This window comes from Bos grunniens, chromosome 4 (assembly GCF_055505025.1).
Source record: "Bos grunniens cultivar Pamir isolate PY7600 chromosome 4, Bosgru_T2T1.0, whole genome shotgun sequence".
NCBI classification, from domain to species: Eukaryota; Metazoa; Chordata; class Mammalia; order Artiodactyla; family Bovidae; genus Bos; species Bos grunniens.
Genome location: NC_141168.1, coordinates 49,213,481 through 49,233,181, shown reverse-complemented (window position 1 = coordinate 49,233,181; position 19,701 = coordinate 49,213,481). Strand labels below are relative to the sequence as shown.

Genomic DNA, 19,701 nt, shown 5'->3' with positions numbered 1-19,701 from the left:
ATGACTTTCATACGTAAATAATTAACAGGTAAGAGCAGGTAATTTAAGTCCTCAACAAATACATGAGAAAAAAAGACCCTATTCACAAAAAATACCAAACGCAATTTTTTAAATTAATTTTTTATTGTGTGATATTTGTCAGTTCACTGGAAGGTGCAGAGGTGCAGAGGGAGGCCCCGTGTACCCTGCCCTAGCCTCCTCCAGTGTTAACTCTACTGCTAGTTGTTGTTGCTGTTGTTTAATTGGATTATAGTTGATTTGCGCTTCCCTGGTGGCTTAGTCAGTAAAGAATCTGCTTGCAATGTGGGAGACCTGGGTTCGATCCCTGGGTTGGGAAGATGCCCTGTAGGAGGGCATGGCAACCCACTCCAGTATTCTTGCCTAGAGAATCCCCATGAACAGAGGAGACTGGTGGGTTACAGTCCATGGGGTGGCAAAGAGTCGGACATGACTAAGTGCACAGTTGATTTAGTGATTTACCACACACAGTGGACATCAACTTGTGCAAACTCTGGCAGATGGTGAGGGACAGGGAGGCCTGGCGTGCAGCCCTCCATGGGGTCACAAAGAGCCGACATGACTGGGTGACTGAGCAACAACGACATGCACATAATTGATTTACAGGCTTCCCAGGCGGCAGTAGAGAAAAGAATCTGCCTGCCAGTGCAGGAGATGCAAGAGGCCGGGGTTTGAGCCCTGGGTTGGGAAAATCCCTTGGAGGAGGAAATGGCAACCCACTCCAATACGCTTGACTGGAAAATCTCATGAACAGAGGAGCCTGGCGGCTACAGTTCATAGGATTGCAAAGAGTTGGACTAGGACTGAGAATACATACACACACACACATATAGTTGATTTACAGTATCTTGTCAGTTCTAGGTATACAGCCCAGTGATTCATTTATACGTATAAAGCTAGTTTATTTTTTTAAAGAAAAAAACTATTCAACCTATTCTTAACAAAAAAATACAAATTAAACCAGTTAGAATACAACAACATTTTTCTAACTTATAGTATTCGGTGGCTGCTGCTGCTAAGTCACTTCAGTTGTGTCCGACTCTGTGCGACCCCATAGATGGCAGCCCACCAGGCTCCCCCGTCCCTGGGATTCTCCAGGCAAGAACACTGGAGTGGGTTGCCATTTCCTTCTCCAATGCATGAAAGTGAAAAGGGAAAGTGAAGTCGCTCAGTCGTGTCCGACTCTTCGCGACACCATGGTCTGCAGCCTACCAGCCTCCTATGTCCATGGGATTTTCCAGGCAAGAGTACTGGAGTGGGGTGCCATTGCCTTCTCCAATTCGGTGGCTATATAGATATAAAGAAAATAGAGTGTCTCTTTCTTGATATAATTAGGTAATAAATATTTTGCCTTAAACATTTTTAATAATTCTACTCTGAGAACTGATTCTAAGAACTAATGACATACAAGCAAAGACACATCTGCAAACCTGTTCATCATCTGGGTGGCTCAGATGGTAAAGAATCTTTCTGCAGGGCAGGAAGGGCTACCCATTTCAATATTCTTGCCTGGAGAATTCCAGAGACAGAGGAACCTGAAGGACTACAGTCCATTGGGTTGCAAAGAGTTGGACACGACTGAGTGACTGACACTTGCACTTCCCCATCTTTACAAATTTGGAAACACTTTATTTCCAATAAATGGTTACTCTGTGATACATACCTTGGGTAAATCTGCTAAAGTTCATTGTCTCAAAGAACTTTTAATAGCCTGGGGAGAAGTTCACAGTATAATGTTAATTGAATGTAACAAACTAAATAAAGACTGTGTACAGTGTGACCCCAGGTTTTCAAACTTAAAAACAATCTATACACAAATATTTTAATACAGAAAGTAGACTGATTGGCTAAATAGGGGCCACATCTGGTGATCAATTTTAAATTCTTTTTTTAATTTTTGGCTACATACACCATGTGGCTTATGTGACCTTACTTCTACAGCCAGGGATTGAACCCACGGTCCTTGCATTGAAAGTGTAGGAACTTAACCACAGGACCACCAAGGAGTCCCTGGGTGATGAATTTTAAGTGATATTTATTTACATCTTTCTGTATTTTCTGTTTTAAAAACATACTACCTTTAACATAAAAAAATGTTAATTTTTAAAAATTATAGTGCAGTGTTTGGAGACGTTTATAACATTAGATAGGTAGATGACAATTATTTCAAAACAAAGATGTATGTATTAAAAGGATTGGAGAGAAATTTATCAAAATGCCTATAGTGGTTGATTTAGTGTGATGGGATTATGTGTTCCCTTCCCTCTCTCTTCTCTGTTTATTTCTCTTTTTGTGATGTAAAAACGGATAACCATTCACGCCTTCCCAGCTTAAGGGGGTATGCTTGAGTTAAACGGGCTAGGTCAGTATTTTAATCCACCGTCCAGGGTTGTGCAGGACACTGGGCAGGGCCCCCGCAGTCCTGTGGAGTTTTGGGTGGGCATCAGCAGGAAGGTGCTGGGGTGATGGAACAGCAGGAAGGCCAAGGGCCAGCTGTGCTATCTTCAATGTTGATCCAGCCAAGAAATCCTTCTGACCCATCAGCCTGGGAGGAAAGAGATACAGAAAAGAGCCAGAGTGACTGTTAATAAATTAATGAGGAGAACAAGTAAATAAATCATTAGAGTCTTAGGTGGCGGTGACACAGCAAAGACAGAGGACAGTTCTGTTGTTTCAGTGAATGTTAAGGGAGCTCAGTTATTCATTACTGTGTCTCCTCTTTTAGGAGAGACCTGTACTTTAAAGGGGGCAGCCATGATGCTTATTTATAGATCTTAACGTGATTTAAGTCTTTGTTGGGATGGAAGGTTGTAGGGATGTTAAAATGGGTGGGATTTTTCAATAAATGCCTCAGCTAGAAGAGAAAGGGATATACGTTGAAATGTGTTCCTGAGGTAAACATTCCATTAAGCAGTCACTTGCCCACTTGATATTACCAATTATGAACAAATGCTGGGGCCCTCTGGTCATAGCACCCTCATCTTAGGAGACTGAGGAGTGTGTCCTGCTCTCATAAAACTTCTGGAAAGATATTATGTGTTAACATTTCTTTCCCAGATTATTCTGGGACTCATTTATCAGATACATAAGGATATAGAAGCAGCTCCTTTATCAGCCCTATGAGAAAAGTGAGCTGTTGGGATGTTCAGACAACAATCTTCTCTGAGTCAAAGGAATCAGAGCATCTCATCCTCAATCCATTCTCCTTCCTTAAGGTATCAGGCCTCACCTCTTCTGTGAAGCCCTCACCAACCAAAGCCCCTTAATGGAATCACCTCTCCTTCCTGCCCATGTCCTTAGTGCTTTTGTGTTGAGTGCCTGGCTCACTCAGGCCAGAAACCTTGTTTTATTCATCATCATATCCCACCATGAGCAGCACAGTGCAGTTGCTCAATTTCTTGAGTTAAATTTTCACTTGCAAATAGCATAGAAAACACATTCCCAAAGTATTTAGGTACTTCCCATAGCAAATGTCCAGGCTCAGTGACAGGAGGAGAAAATGCTGATATTCTATCCTGTTGTTCAGGGAGAGGCTTATAAATGGGATTGGGGACTTCCTTCCCTCACAGAGTCAGTGTGGTTGGAAAGACGCAAAGAGAATTGATCTCATTCATCCATGTATAATGGATGATCTGCCACCAGGGGCACTTCTGGACTGAAACACACTGCTCATTTGTCAAAGAATGCCTCAGAGGCACCACTCTGGTCTCTGGGAGAGAATGGAGGCAGGGGAAAGCTGTGTTGGTCTGAACCAGCCATGAGAGGACGTGCATTTAGTACAATTCAGAGGAAATTTTAGGATGAAAGGAAACGTCCTGCAGTGGTAGAGAATAAGAGGATTCAGAGAGTGTTGGAATTTTCCCCCTCTGAACACATGATTGACCAGAGATGTGTTCATACATCTTTTGTTACCTAAATGCTATTAACGGGAGACATATCAATATCACTTACATAACGAGTTGCCAGCCACAGGCCTTAGTTTCTGCAAAGATCCCCTGGTCTATAATGAGTTAAGCGGAATGAAAACTGACCTGCAGTCTTTTTTTTTTGGCTTTGAGGTTTGTTGTGTGTGTCTGAGCTGTAATGGTGCCTGTAAACAAGGGGCCTTTTGGGGGAGACCTTCACTTCTCACTGTGTTTTGGTGAGGTTTGCCTGTCCTCAACTCTGAAGCTGCTCTCTGCTTATAGCTGCTTGTTAGCCTGGGCCTGTGACCTTGTGTATCATGTAAGAAATCAATTGTTTATTTTGCTTTTCTTGAAACTGTTTCTAAATATGTGCATTTTTGGTTTTGTGTTTCCAACAGGAAAACTCCAGAGATGATAGTCGGGCTCTGGTCCATCAGCTTTCCAATGAAAGCAGACTGTCCATCACTGACTCTCTCTCAGAGTTTTTTGATGCCCAGGAAGTTCTGTTGTCTCCAAGCTCTTCAGAAAATGAGGTACGAACACTGTTTTCAGTTAGTTGCCCCCAAAATCTTTTGCTGCTTTACTCATTCGGTAAATAGCCATAATTTAGAAACACTGAGCTCAATGGCCCCTTTTTATCATTACTTTCTAAGGATCTTATTATAAGTTATACCACAAAAGTCATAAAAAGATAAAAAATCTTAGGGGAGAAAGGTTGTGAAAGTAAGTATTAGGCTTACCCTGGTTTCTGTTACTGATACTTGGTTTGTTATACCTCTTTTCAATTGTAGTTTAATGATTTTGATTATAAGCTGTTTGATAATGTATTATTTGCAATACAGGGCCAGAAGTTAGCCCCTTATATATTTTTTCAGCATTGAATTTGATCTGTAGTAATTTATAATATATAATTATTGTTATAATTTATAATTATATTTTGAGTGAGTGTACTGGTCATTTTAGCTCTTCATTATAGGAGGACTGATTTGTTGTTGTTGTTCTGTAGCTAAGTTGTGTCCAACTTTTTGCGATTCCACGGTCTGCAGCAAGGCCTCCCTATCCCTCAGTATCTGTTGGAGTTTGCCTAAGCTCATGTCCATTGAATCAGTGATGCTATCCAACCATCTCATCCTCTCCTACCCTCTTCTCGTTTTGCCTTCAATCTTCCCCAGCATCAGGGTCTTTTCCAGTGAGTCACCTGTTCACATCAGGTGGCCAAAGTATTGAAGTTCAGCTTCAGCATCAGTCCTTCCAATGAATATTCAGGGTTTATTTCCTTAATGATTGACTGGTTTGATCTCTTTGCAGTCCAAGGGACTCTCAAGCACCACAGTTCCAAAGCATCAGTTCTTTGGTGCTCAGCCTTTTTTATTGTCCAACTTTCACATCCATACATGACTCTTGGAAAGACCATAGCTTTGACTATACAGAGCTTTGTTGGCAAAGTGGTGTGTTTGCTTTTTAATACAGTGTCTAGGTTTGTTGTAGCTTTTCTTCCAAGAAGCAACTGTCTTCTAATTTCGTGGCTTCAGTCACCATCCACAGTGATTTTGGAGTCCAAGAAGAGAAAATCTGTCACTGTTTCCACTTTTTCCCCTTCTATTTGCCATCAACTGATATAACCAGATGCCATTATCTTAGATTTTTGAATGCTGAGTTTTAAGCCAGTTTTTTCACTGTCTTCTTTCACCCCCATCAAGAGGCTCTTTAGTAAAGTGTTCCTCTTCACTTTATCATCTGCATATTTGAAGTTACTGATAATCTCTCCCAACAGTCTTGATTTTAGCTTGTTACTCATTAACCCCAGCATCTTGCATTGATGTACTCTGCATATAAGTTAAATAAGCAAGGTGACAATATACAGCCTTTCCCAATTTTGAACCAGTCAGTTGTTCCAATTGTTGGTTCTTGACCCACGTACAGGTTTCTCAGGAGACAGGTAAGATGGTCTGGTATTCCCATCTCTTTAAGAATTTCCCACAGTTTGTTGTGATTCACACAATCTAAGGCTTTTGCATAGTCAATGAAACAGAAGTAGATGTTTTTCTGGAATTCCCTTGCTTTCTCTATGATCTAACAAATATTGGCAATTTGATTTCTGGTTCCTCTGCCTTTTCTAAACCCAGCTTGTATATCTGAAATTTCTCAGTTCAAGTACTGCTGAAGGCTAGCTTAAAGGGTTTTGAGCATAACTTTACCAGCATGGGAAGTGTCTGGTAGTTTGAACATCTTTAGCACTTCCTTTCTTTGGAATTGGCATGAAGACAGAACTTTTCCAGTCCTGTGGAAACTGCTGGGTTTTCTAAACTTGCTGACCTATTGAGTGTGACACTTTAATAGCATCATCTTTTAGGATTTTGAATAGTTCAGCCGAAATTCCATCACCTCCACTAGCTGTGTTCATAGTGATGCTTCTTAAGGCCCACTTGACTTCACAGTCTAAGATGTCTGGCACTAGGTCAGTGATCACACCATGATGGTTATCTGAGTCATTAAGACCTATTTTGTATAGTTCTGTGTATTCTTGCTACCTCTTCCTAATCTCTGTTAGGTCCTTAACATTTCTGTTCTTTATCATGTCCATCCTTGCACAAATGTTCCTTTGATACCTCCAGTTTTCTTGAAGAGATCTCTAGTTTTTCCAATTCTATTGTTATCCTCTATTTCTCTGCATTGTTTATTGAAGAAGTCCTTCTTGTCCCTCCTTGCTGTTCTCTGGAACTCTACATTCAGTTGGGTATATCTTTGCCTTTCTCCCTTGCTTTTCTCTTCTCTTCTTTCCTCAGCTATTCGTAAAGCATTCTGACATTTTCCCTTCTTACCTTTCTTTTTCTTTGTGATGGTTTCGGTCACTGCCTCCTGTACAATGTTACGAACCTCTTCCCTTGAATCTGTTTGTCATTTCCATATAATCATAAGGGATTTGATTTAGGTCATACCTGAATGGCCTAGTGGTTTAAACTAAAAAAAGTGGGGAAAACCACTATAAGTACTAATATTGTTTATCTATTCATATCCATAGAAGATTCTGCTATTCACAAATAGTTAAAAGACAAATTGTAACTCATGCTACTCAAATGCTAACAAATTCTGTAAAAGCAGTCTGAATTAATAGGAATTTTATGATGACTAAAATCTGGAATTTACTTATGTTGTCCTTGTCAGAATGAATCAAGAATGTGTAAGAATTTTAATAACATATTTTCTGTCCACACCTCCTAGGCAGACTGGTGTATGGGGCTTAATGAAAACAGCACCCAAAATTATTTCTATAGATTTATAATGTATGGTTAAAGATATTTGATTATTTGAAGCAAAGGTTTTATGAAATCTGGCTTGTTTACTCTAATGTATATTATTTCCTTTTTTCCCATAGATTTCTGAAGATGATTCATATGTCAGTGACATAAGTGACAACTTTTCCTTAGACAATCTCAGTAATGATCTGGATAATGAGAGACAGACTTTGGGTAAGATTTAAATTATTTGATCTCAAACTATTATTTGAGTGTTTGGATCTTTGCAGAATACTAATAAGTATATATTGGAGTACCTGCTGCAGACAGAGAATGGAGCAAGTTCTGCATCAGAAACTTAAGACGTGGTTGCCACCCTCAATGGTTTTATAGTCTAGGTGGAAACATGGCACTCGTGTGAAAAATGTATTCATTCACATAAATTTGTCTGCTCATGCGGATTTCTGTTTTATAAAGTAAGGACATATGAATCATCATATGAATATCAAAAATTAATATAACAGATGCTCCTTGTGTGGTTAAACTTTCTGCAAACATATTAGAATATAACTTTGCCTTTAGGTATCTAGTGGCTTTCATAGTCTAGGCATGCTGTCGGACTTGTATTGTAAAAGGTCTGGTCTGAGTGCTAATTTAGTTTCAGATTCTTCAAGATAACTCATTTGAGAGTAACAAACTGCTATGCCCTTAGGGGTAGAGCTTCAGGTACCCTAAGATGTCCTTTTATTTCTGGTTAATCTTAAGAGTGAAAATGATGCCCAAAAAGTGTGAGATGGAACCATGGGGTACCTGGAGTGTCTGCTGTCTCCAAACAGCTCTGATTTAGGAGTAAGCAGACTAAAGCTTGTTTAGGAAGCTGACCTACCTTAAGAAGAATCTGCCCACTGAACAGGTTTTTATACGAGTCCTGTAGCATCAAATACTCCCAGTTTTGGTAGTCAGTGTGCATGGGGTCTGTAGGCTCATCTATGCCAGAACACCACCTCTTTTCATATCTACACGGAGGACAAGGACCATGTCAGGTCCTTTTTGATGTTTCAGTGTTTCCCAGCTCAGTATGTACATGTTAAATACGATGATGATGAGTTGTTACCTGAATGCCAAAGAGCCTGCTCTTTGAAGGATTACAAAAAAGACAGGTAATTTTACTGTCTTCTGGAAGAACATCCTTCCAGCATCATACCTGCTAGAAGTCAGAAGCTCATTATGCTCTGTGTCATTCCTGAATTGTTTCTGGAGAGATTAACCCTTTGGTGGAAAAGTCTGAGAACCAGTGATTCAGAGGTAAAGACCAGTCATATAGGAGCAAGTTCATATGCTGTTTTTTGTAAAAAAAGAGAAAAAAAACCAAAAAGGTGAACTGAAAGAGAAATGAGAAAGCATCAGTTATTTCCTTAGCAAACAATACCCACACTAAATGGGAACCCTTGTTGTGGATGAAGAAGACAGAGAAACACCAAAGTCTCCTTCTATTTGAGGCCTTAGGAAGGATCTCAAGGGGAACCAAGGGATTAGAGGGTTCAAAGGTCAAAGTTAGGAACAGAGGACTTGCCCAAGGACCTAAGACCACAGCTGTGCTGAGTTGACACCACGACTGAGCGACTTCACTTTATTTTTTCATTTTCATGCATTGGAAAGAAATGGCAACCCACTCCAGTGTTCTTGCCTGGAGAATCCCAGGGACGGGGGAGCCTGGTGGGCTGCATCTATGGGGTCGCACAGATTCGGACACGACTGAAGCGACTTAGCAGCAGGAAAAGCATGTCTAAGAGGTGAAGACCAGTTCTCTTTCTTTTCCACAGCCATGTTGCTAGAGTACTGACCAATGTTTTCTTAGCTTGAACAAACACTGGGCCAAACCCAGCTTTCTTCTTTGGCAATAATTGGAAGATTAGATCTCTACATATCAGTACTCTACTGAAAAGATTATATGTAGAAATAACCTTTGCATCTTAGGACACAGTATTTCCTACAGAAGGAAATAGGATTGGGTCCAGGTCTTGAAAAATTACCACACTAGAATTTCTTTGAATCCTTAGTAAAAGCTAGGTATTTAGAATGTTTCCTATTAATTTATACCCCTCACCGACCTGCCCAGATCAGTATGCACATATTCAATTCTGTCACTGCATTGGGTGCTATGTGGGGGTTCAATGGTTAGGAATATAGATTTAGGAACTGGATTTCCTCAGTTAATCCCAGCTCTTCCACTCACTGGTTATATGTTCTAGGGCAAGTTTCTCAAGTTCTCTGTGCCTCAGTTTTCTTCATCTGTAAAATGGGGCCAATAATACTGTTTATCTCAAGAGGTTGTTGCAAAGGATAAGTGAAACAATATATGTAAAGTGCTTGAAAGACTGTCACAGAGTAAAAAGCTAGGCATGTATTAGCCTTTATTAGTAGTAGTAGTATTGTTGTTCAGTTGCTAAGTCATGTTTGACTCTTTGCAATCCCTGGACTGCAGCATGCCAGGCTTCTCTTTCCTTCACTATCTCCCAGGGTTTTCTCAAACTCATGTCTGTTGATTGTGATGCCATCTAACCATCTTGTCCTCTTGTCACCCCCTTCTCCTCCTGCTCTTAATCTTTCCCAGCCTCAGGATCTTTTCCAGTAAGTAGGTGCTTTGCATCAGGTGGTCAAACTATTGGAGCTTCAGCATCAGTCCTTCCAAAGAATATTCGGGGTTGATTTCCTTTAGGATTGAATGGTTTGATCTTGCTGTCCAGGGGACTCTCAAAGAGTCTTCTCCAGTAGTAGTGTAATATTTCTTTACAACAAAGTATTTTGAGATTACAGGGAACACAGTTTTTAAAGACTCTTATCATTTGCAGCTGTTTACTTGATTTTTGCCTATGTTGAGCAACTGAAATAAATTCAGAATTTAATTGCATGTTTAGATTAACATGAGATTTCAAAGTATGACCTCACTTTCATATTCTCCTGTTCATCAAAGCAGCCTCATTATTCAAAGTGATTGACTTTAAAATAAAATACCGTTTTCTCATATGTTGGTATAATGCAAAAGGTTTCTTTTGAAAATAGGTTGTGTTGGGGTGGAAAAAGAATTTCAGAGCATAAAGTAATGGAAGTTGTCACAAATGAAAAAAATTGATGGGTGTAAATATCTAAGACGTAAATGTTTCACTCATTTAAAAAGCTGTGTAGGCCAAATGTTAAAGATAAATGTCAAGTGGCAATTAAATTGTAAAGCAAATATAGAAACAAAAGATTATGTCTTAATATATGAATAGGAAAGCAGATGATTCAGAAAAGAATATTCATGAAAACATTCCAAGTCACAATAGGAATTTTTTAAATGTAAGTTAAAACAAGGAGATAGCACTGTTCACCTAATGATTTGCTAAGAATTCAAAATGAATGCTGACAAGCCTAGAATGACCTCAGAACATGGACACTGGTACGCTTGCTGATGAATGGGAAATTTTGAAGAGCAGTATGCTCATATGAGGGCTTCCCTCGTAGCTCAGTTTGTAAAGAGTCTGACCGCAATGCAGGAGACCTGGGTTTGATTCCTGGGTCGAGAAGATCCCCTGGAGAAGGAAATGGCAACCCACTCCAGTATTCTTGCCTGGAGACTCTCATGGACAGTGGAGCCTGGCAGGCTATGAATCACAAAAGTGGGACACGACTGAGTGACTAAGCACACACACACGTGCTCACATGAATCAAATGTCTGAAAATGTTTGAGTTCTTAGACATAATAATCCCACTTCTATATGTCCTCAGAAAATAATCACATGCAATCAAATATATAAGAATATGTACATTAACTACTTTTTTTTTCATCATAACAAGACACTGAAACAAATCTAGAAGTCCAACAAGAGATGAATGATTAAAAAAATTAGGACTTATTCGTAGCATTAAATTGTTTTACATTAAAACTGTTTTAGAAGAATTCTGGGCAGCATAGAAAAGTATTTATTTTAACTGATTAAGCAAAGCATTAAACTCTACAAACATTGTGAACTGTATGGAGAAAATAATAAATGAAAATACTCCAATATAAATGGCTACTATTTCCAGGTGGTGGGATAATAGATGACTTTTATTTCCTTTATAATTTTCCTGTAATATGCACAATTGTTTTATCAGAATTTGAAATGATCTTTTAAAATATTTTTTAAAATTTTCATCAAAACTTGAAGTGCTTTTAAACAGAGTTAAGGAGATCAGAAGTAACCTACTCTGGGCATAGCAGTCCAGTTTCCAATATTACCCTCAGTGCATATAAACTCTGAAGAACTAGCTTTTGAGCAGTAGCATGAAGAGTTCCCTGCGAAGAAAGTCCATGAGTTTTAGTGTTTATAATTTCAGATGCTCCATTTTAGCTGCTTAAGATTCTTTTTATTGTCTGACTTTAAGTTATAATCTGGATAATTGAGATTAACAGTATCGTTGTGTACTTGCTCAGTAAGAAGGATTTCTTTTTCCTTTTCAGTAGTAAAATAAAATGAAAATCTTTATAAGGCAACCAGGCTGATTTCCCTTTCAGGGCCAGTGATCGACAGTGGGGGAGAAGCCAGGTCCAAAAGAAGGACGTGTTTGCCGGCGCCGTGCCCAAAGTCCAGTAACATCAGCTTGTGGAACATCCTGAGAAACAACATCGGGAAGGACCTGTCTAAGGTGGCCATGCCGGTGGAGCTCAATGAGCCCCTCAACACGCTGCAGAGGCTCTGCGAGGAGCTGGAGTACAGCGAACTCCTGGACAAGGCCGCCCAGCTGCCCAACGCCCTGGAAAGGATGGTGAGCACGCACCCTGCCACTCACTGGCCTGCCTTCGCAGCTGAGCTGCAGGCGTAGCAGGGCTCCTGTCCCTCTGCTTTCCACCTGGATTACTCATCAGAGAGGCTCATTTCCCAGCCACCTCCGCTTCCTAGCTCTGCCTGGCTGTTTTCAGTTACCTGGTCAGGAATGGCCATTGAGAGTGGCTTCGCTGTAACAGCTGCTGCCTGAGGGTAGTTCTGCTCTGTGATTTTGGGCTTCCTCTTTCTCTAGAACCTTCCATGTGATTGTTCTGATATTGCCTGGCTGGAAAACATGTCTTGAGGGCTGTCTGAGTGTTTGTTTTTACTACCCTGAGTGGGGAGAATTTAATTTTTTGAGCTCTTTTTTGTTTTGTTGTCCAGGGTAAATTTCCCATGAGAAAGTTTTGGTTTATTTTTGAAATTGTCCTGTTAGCCCCTGAATTTTTAGAAAATATCATTCAGTCACAGAAGAGGTTTTCACATCAGAAAGATTCTTCTCCCCCTGCCACTATTTTTTTTTTATTTTATTTTATTTTTAAATCAGTTTTTATCAGAATATAGTTGATTCCCCTTCCCCACCTCTTCTTCTATAGAATAAGTTAAAGGATAAAAATCATCCTAGAAAAATTAATCTTTTGTTCTCTACTTAGTATCAGTTCTAATCAAGTAATGGGGCTTCCAATAAAGGGGCCTCCAAGAATTTCTCATCCTTCCCCTGCCTTGTGGGGACAGAGGACAGGGGTACCTTGGTGATAAGACTATGGCCAACTCAACCCTTTCTGTGACTGTGGCTATTTGCTCTTCAAAAGTGAGTGCCTCTTCCTCTTTTTGCCTTCTGGTATGTTACCTGCTCAACAGAAAGCTCATTGTGTGGGATGCTGGCACATCAGGGTCCTTCCCCACATTCAGCATCTCTGTCCTGGGCATTTGCTGATTGGCTGAATCAGAGGGCTCACCTCCAGCTCCAGGGATCCAGCCAGACATCACCCTCTCACTGGTGGAGGATGCCTTTGTTTTCTAAATTGTGCACATTCTGCAGTTTAAACTCATTAAAACTTCAGTTTCTTCAGTAATTTGAGGATTAAGGGCAAATCTTAATTTCTGGTTGAAAGAGTCATCCCATCTCATCCCATACTGTCTCCAGGGACTTCGCCCTTCAAAGAGATTTTCTTTCCTGATACTAATGATAATAGGAGTAGGAGAGAAAAACAAGCTGTTTATTTTCTGTCTTCTTTGTTACTCTTCCCCCAGAGAATTTCTATGAACAAAGGGAGGTAAATAGATTCCAAGGAAAGTGTTAAAAGTTATCATTTGTGGACAGTGCTTTTCATTAAAGAGCAGATTGACTTTGAAGATGAAAGCATTTTTAAAGGTGTTTCATTTTTGTAGCAATTTAGAGACCCTTAGGATGTCAGCTGATTGATTGGAGTCATTTGACCTTGAGAAGTAGTTTGAGGAAAGGCACCAATACATTAAGAAAGGAAAGTTCAGAAAAGCATTAGGGAGGAGCCTAGCCCATGTAATAGGTTTGCTGCTCCAAGTATGAGGGTCAGCTCTACCCCTGCAGAGATTCTCTCTCATGTTGCCAGCCCACAAGGAAGATGCTTTGTTTTGCCTGCTCCCTCCCTTCTTTCTCCTCCTGCATCATGAATGATTCCAGGTTCTTTTCAACATGTGTTCTATTAAATTGTGAAGGTGATTCAGGGTTGACTCAACATTCCATATAGACATGTGACCTTGCTGCTAATCAGAAAACAGACATCTGAGGAAGCAGAGAGAGGAACAGATACCCAGGTTTCAAGAACAGACTGAATTGAGCACAAGTTGATTTAATAAGCTCTCCAGCTGCTCTAGAGTGTTTATACACTCTAGTATGAGGTGGTAAGGTGGGTCCAGCTTGTAAAAGGCATTGAAAATTATATGACTAGTGAACATTTATGAAAGGTACCCAGCTTTTTTCCCCAATATAAGAAACTTTATGAAATAAGCAGAGAAGGGGAAACATTGAAATTATTACTCAGTATTAGAAAGGAAAATTTGCTATTGCTACTTAGGTTTAATTTTTTTGCCTGCCTCCCTCTCAAAAGACCAAAAGAATACAGACATACCTCAGAGATGTTGTGTATTTGGTTCCAGACCACTTCAATAAGGCAAGTATCACAATAAAGTGAGTTGCATGAGTTTTTTGGTTTCCCAGTGCATATAAAACTTATGTTTACACTATACTTAGTCTGTTAAGTATGCAATAACTTTGTATCTAGAAAACAATATCTATACCTTAATTTTTAACATCAAGTGAAGTCAAAGTTGCTTAGTCGTGTCCAACTTTTTGCAACCCTATGGACTGTACAGTCCACGGAATTCTCCAGGCCAGAATACTGGAGTGGGTAGCCTATCCCCTCTCCAGGGGATCTTTCCAAACCAGGAATCAAACCAGGGTCTTCTGCATTGCACGCAAATTCTTAGCCCATGCAGGAGACCCCGGTTCGATACCTAGGTCGGGAAGATCCTCTGGAGAAGGGATAGGCTACCCATTCCAATGTTCTTGGACTTCCCTGGTGGCTCAGCTGGTGAAGAATCTGACTGCAATGTGGGAGACCCTGGTTCGATCCCTGGGTTGGGAAGATCCCTTGGAGAAGGAAAAGGCTACCCACTCCGGTATTCTAGCCTGGAGAATTCCATGGACTATATAGTCCATGAGGTTGCAAAGAGTTAGACACAACTGAGTGACTTTCACTCACATACCTTAATTTTAAAAATGTTCACTGCTAAAGGAAAAATTTGAAATATCGTGAGAATTGCCAAAATATGACACCAAAGGCATGAAGTGAGCAAATGCTGTTGGAAAAACTTGCTGCAAAGTTGCCATAAACCTTCAGTTTATAAGCATTGCAGTTTCTGCAAAGCACAATAAAGCACAGTAAAATGAGGTGGGCCTGTACTGTGGCTCTTCAGTGTCCTGCAAGGGGAGCTGTGCGAAACGCTGAGACCCTCACAGCCAGGGCCAGTAAGATTGTTCTCATTTCATATTCACCTACAATTTTCCTTTTAAAAATTTTTTTTTTTTTTTTACCATGCCACGTGGCATTTCGGATCTAGTTCCCCCAACCAGGGATTGAACCCATGACCCATGCATTGGAAGCATGGAGTCTTATCCAGTGGACCACCAGGGAAGTCCTTTCTTTTGCTTTTTGAGTTCTCATTTTTCTTCTAAGAAAAACAAAACTACTTGAAAGCTACTGTGTTCTGTCCTATGACTCATTACCCAGGCTCAGGAAATGACTCCCACAGATTTTCTTTGGTCAGATGAGTTTTTTTGGTTTCTACAATACCAAATTGCAAATGGTTAAACTTAGGATGCTTATTCTTAAACATTTTTTTCTATCTTGGAGTATAGTTGATTAGAAGAAGGCAATGGCACCCCACTCCAGTACTCTTGCCTGGAAAATCCCACGGACAGAGGAGCCTGGTAGGCTGCAGTCCGTGGGGTTGCTAAGAGTCAGACATGACTGAGTGACTTCACTTTCACTTTCATGCATTGGAGAAGGAAATGGCAACCCACTCCAGTGTTCTTGTCTGGAGAATCCCAGGGATGGGGGAGCCTGGTAGGCTGCCGTCTATGGGGTCACACAGAGTCGGACATGTCTGAAGCGACTTAGCAGCAGCAGCAGCAGCATAGTTAATTAATGGCACCCCACTCCAGTACTCTTGCCTGGAAAATCCATGGACAGAGGAGCCTGGTGGGCTGCAGTCCATGGGGTCGCTAAGAGTCGGACACGACTGAGCGACTTCACTTTCACTTTTCACTTTCCTGCATTGGAGAAGGAAATGGCAACCCACTCCAGTGTTCTTGCCTGGAGAATCCCAGGGATGGGGGAGCCTGCTGGGCTGCCGTCTATGGGATCGTACAGAGTTGGACATGACTGAAGTGACTTAGCAGTAGCAGTAGCAGTATAGTTGATTAACAGTGCTGTGTTAGTCTCAGGTGTATCCCAAAGTCATTCAGTTATACATGTAATATATGTATTGATTCTTTTTCAAGTTCTTCTCCTATTTAGGTTATTACAGAGTATTGAGCAGATTTCCCTGTGACTTACTCCTGAATCTTGAGGGAAGTTTGGCTTCTTTAATGCTCTTTGTCCCTCTCCTCCTCCAGAGCCTTAGCACAAGTCAGGATTGTCAGATAGTGGCAGATTTAGAGGGACTGACTCACCATCTTGAAAGCCTTTATCCACCTGCAGGCATCAAACCAAATGGACAATCTGATTCATTTGTCTCTGGGGCCAAAATGAACACTATTTAAACCCACAACTTGAAATCAAATTCCATTTGGGTGTCATTAAGCCAGGGACAAATCTTTGCCTTTTTTGAAATAAACAGGAAAGAGAGAAAGAGAAGCTATATTTTGCTCATGTCTTTGTGAAAATAAATTTCTTTGTGATGGAGGAGTAACCAGGTTCTTGCTCTTTCCCTAGGTGTATGTGGCAGCCTTTGCGGTGTCTGCATATGCATCTAGCTACTTTCGTGCCGGGAGTAAGCCTTTTAATCCGGTCCTTGGAGAAACATATGAATGTATTCGTGAGGACAAGGGCTTCCGGTTTTTTTCAGAACAGGTAGGTATACACCCTTTTTTTGTTTGTTGGGAGAAGTTGCACATGTCTCCCATTAAGCGTGCTTTTGAAATATTTATTTCCCACCTGTCACTGGCTTCCCAGTAACAGATAATTACAGTTCTTCTACACATAAAAAGAGAGATCAGTTTCCTTCCACTGAAACCTCGCCACCACCCATGGGCTTAAAGGTGCTAGCCAGGCTGGGGCTCGCTTGGCTGTGTGCATCACCACAGTTCTTTCTGTTTAAACGTGTAGCAGAGAGGAATTTTTAAAGCACGAAGCATTTGCCCAAACTGCAAGTTAAGAGATTTAAAGTGTGCAGCCTAGCTCACTGACATCACCATTCTAAAACAGGAGCACTGCCATCAGAAGCAGGAGCACCAAATAAATGCATTATTCTTGGTTTTGATTTAAGAGAAATCATTCATTCTGTATATTTATTCATTCTATCCATAAACCGAGATTTTACCACATGCCTAGCATTGGGTGATGGGCCAGAGGCAGACAAGAATGTCCGTCCCTCAGCTAATAGATGGACAAGGCTTATGCTCACACAGCCCGAGTTCCCTGAGGTTCCACAAGACCCTTCCCACCTGTGTTAGCAGTGAGTAATATTCAAGAATTGTATCTCTGGACTCAGCCAGCCTAGATTCCAATCTCAGCTTTCTCTCTCACTAGGTTTGCAACCCAGGGCAAGTTCCTTAACCTCTCTGTACTTCAGTTTCTTCTTTAAAGTGGCAATGAGGATAATGGTGCAGACTCGGATGGTTTTGCAATGATCAAATGAGTTATTCTCTACAAAGCTCTTAGAGCACTTATCCTCGAAGTAGGAAGTGTTACATGAGGGTTTGCTATCCTTATTGACCTACGTATGACAGCATAACTTGCAGTAGTGGAATGTTGGGGACATCCACAATATCTGTCAATAAGGAATTGTTTAGCTGAAATAGAGTGCAACTTGACTGAAAATAAAGACCACTTCTCTCCCATCGCGTTAAGGCAGCACCTCAACGTGTCTATCCCTAAATGTTAGCCTGGGAACATGAAACATCATTGATTCCCTCCCAATTCTTAGAAAACTGAGGATAAAAGGATGAGTTGCTAAAACATGATTTTCCTCCTATTATCTTGGTGCCTTCTTTATAAGTGGGCTTCTTTATAAGCGGACTGATATTATGGGAGTAAGAAGGGGAGGGTGGTATGACTGAGAGTCTTATGAAGATGGTGCTTGTCTTAACTGTGAATTATGAGCAGCGTTCTCTGAAACTCAAATGAAAATGATTAGCCAACAATCCCAAAGCACGTTGTCAATTGTTTTCTGGTTAGCAGTTAAAACAAGAAATTAAACGTTGATATTTGAAGAGTAGGGGTTTAAATCAGCAGTTAAAGGGTAAGATAATGTGATTCAAATTCAACTGGATTATTTAAACACTAAACCTAAAATGGAATGTGAATACATGAAAATATAATTTGGTTACCATGGTATTCTATGCACTCATGTGAAAAAACAAAGGCCAAAAATAGCTCCAGACTACAGCAGACAATCAAGACGGGATGAATAGGTAGAAGAAAAGAGTAGTAACATGTGCTTGTGTAAAACTGAGCTTCAATTCCACGAGCCCCTGACAGGGCAGGGCTGATTTGGGATCTGTGGCTCCCCTGTGGTGGCAGAGAGAAAGAAAAGTGAGCCCCTGGACATGTGTGCACAGAGATGGAAAGAGTTACATAACTTAGTCTTTAGTTCCATGAAATGGATCCCAAGGAAATAAATAAGAAAGAGATCTGGTCATGTTTAGTAGCATAGGGCGTGCTAGGTGTATTATGGACTGTTTTCATTCTAACCCCACCACTGTGTGGCCTTGTATGAGCTACTTAAACTTTCTAAACCTCGTTATTTGTCTGTAAAATAGGGATGATCATGCTTAGTTCATAGGCTACAGGAAGGATAAGTAAAATAACACACTGAAACTGAAAGTCCAATATTTGGCCACCTGATGCAAAGAGCTGACTCATTGGAAAAGACCCTGATGCTGGGAAAGATTGAGGGCATGAGGAGAAGGTGATGGCAGAGGATGAGATGGTTGGGTGGCATCACCTACTCGATGGATGTGTGTTTGGGTGAACTCCAGGAGTTGGTGATGGACCGGGAGGCCAGGCGTGCTGCGATTCATGGGGTCACGAAGAGTAGGACACAACTGAGCAACTGAACTGAACTGATGTGAAGCACATTCAGTACTTGATTATTGCTCTTATACTAAGAGGCAAGGCAGCTTTTAAAATGCTTTTTACTACCCAGTGTTATGAACAGTTAGAAGAGTGTTGAAGTAAGATATCCTTTATCTACTTTACTGATTCAAATGGTTTGAAAGTGGCATAATGTCACTGCTGAGTCTCTGACAGAAAGCCATCCAGGAGGCTGCCAGGAGTCCTCACAGCTGGCTTCATTGTGGGAATACCACCGTCCTGATCACGAGGGAGCCACTTCATCTGTCTGGAATTTAGCCTTAGGGCATAGGTAGTTGAGTCTCTTAATATATCTGAGTATGAATGAGTCTCGCAGGGACAGAATCACACTAGCTAAGTTTATAAGAGACTGATCTATAAATCAGAATACTACCCTATGCCTTTAGAATATAAAATAGACTTGCCATGGGGACCAGATGGCTTTGGTCAGCCTGACCAGGGATGTTTTCCCATAGACAGATTTCTTAAGGAAGACAAAATTGTGGTCATCACGTAAGTATACAGTGAGATGGAGAGGTAACTGATTAATTCAATGTGCCAGGCTGTCTGCTGCCCTAGGAGTGGAAAGGGTTTTGACCAGGGTCCTCCTTTCCCAGCCACCAGGCAATATATCAATTCAGCCTCCTTACTCCCTCTCTTGCCCTTGTTGGTTACATTGACCAGCCTACCTGTTGTATGTGAAGGCTTTCTAATTTAATACATCTAAAGAGAGTGCCTGAGCATTTATTCTGTTTTATGCTGGTACCTGCCAGTCTGGCTCCTTCTGCTTCTAGCCCAGCAGACGTTCTGTTATGGAGGCAGCATGTCTCCACCCGTGTCCGTATGTGTAGTGATGGACTGCAGCTTTAGAGTTGGGAGCCTCTTTGCTTTCTTGTTCTTCTTTACAGTGAGTAGA

General features: G+C 40.9%; 1 protein-coding gene across 8 annotated transcripts in view; it reads left to right on the top strand.

The window, feature by feature from the left end:
* Positions 1-19,701, top strand: part of OSBPL3 (oxysterol binding protein like 3) — a 199,669-nt gene that overhangs the window by 147,892 nt on the left and 32,076 nt on the right. For all 8 annotated transcript variants that reach the window (XM_086396295.1, XM_086396291.1, XM_086396293.1 and 5 more), the window contains 4 exons: positions 4,322-4,456; positions 7,300-7,393; positions 11,697-11,947; positions 16,425-16,562. In XM_086396295.1, coding sequence (XP_086252421.1) covers positions 4,322-4,456; positions 7,300-7,393; positions 11,697-11,947; positions 16,425-16,562 — 618 coding nt within the window. The remainder of the gene's footprint in view (positions 1-4,321; positions 4,457-7,299; positions 7,394-11,696; positions 11,948-16,424; positions 16,563-19,701) is intronic.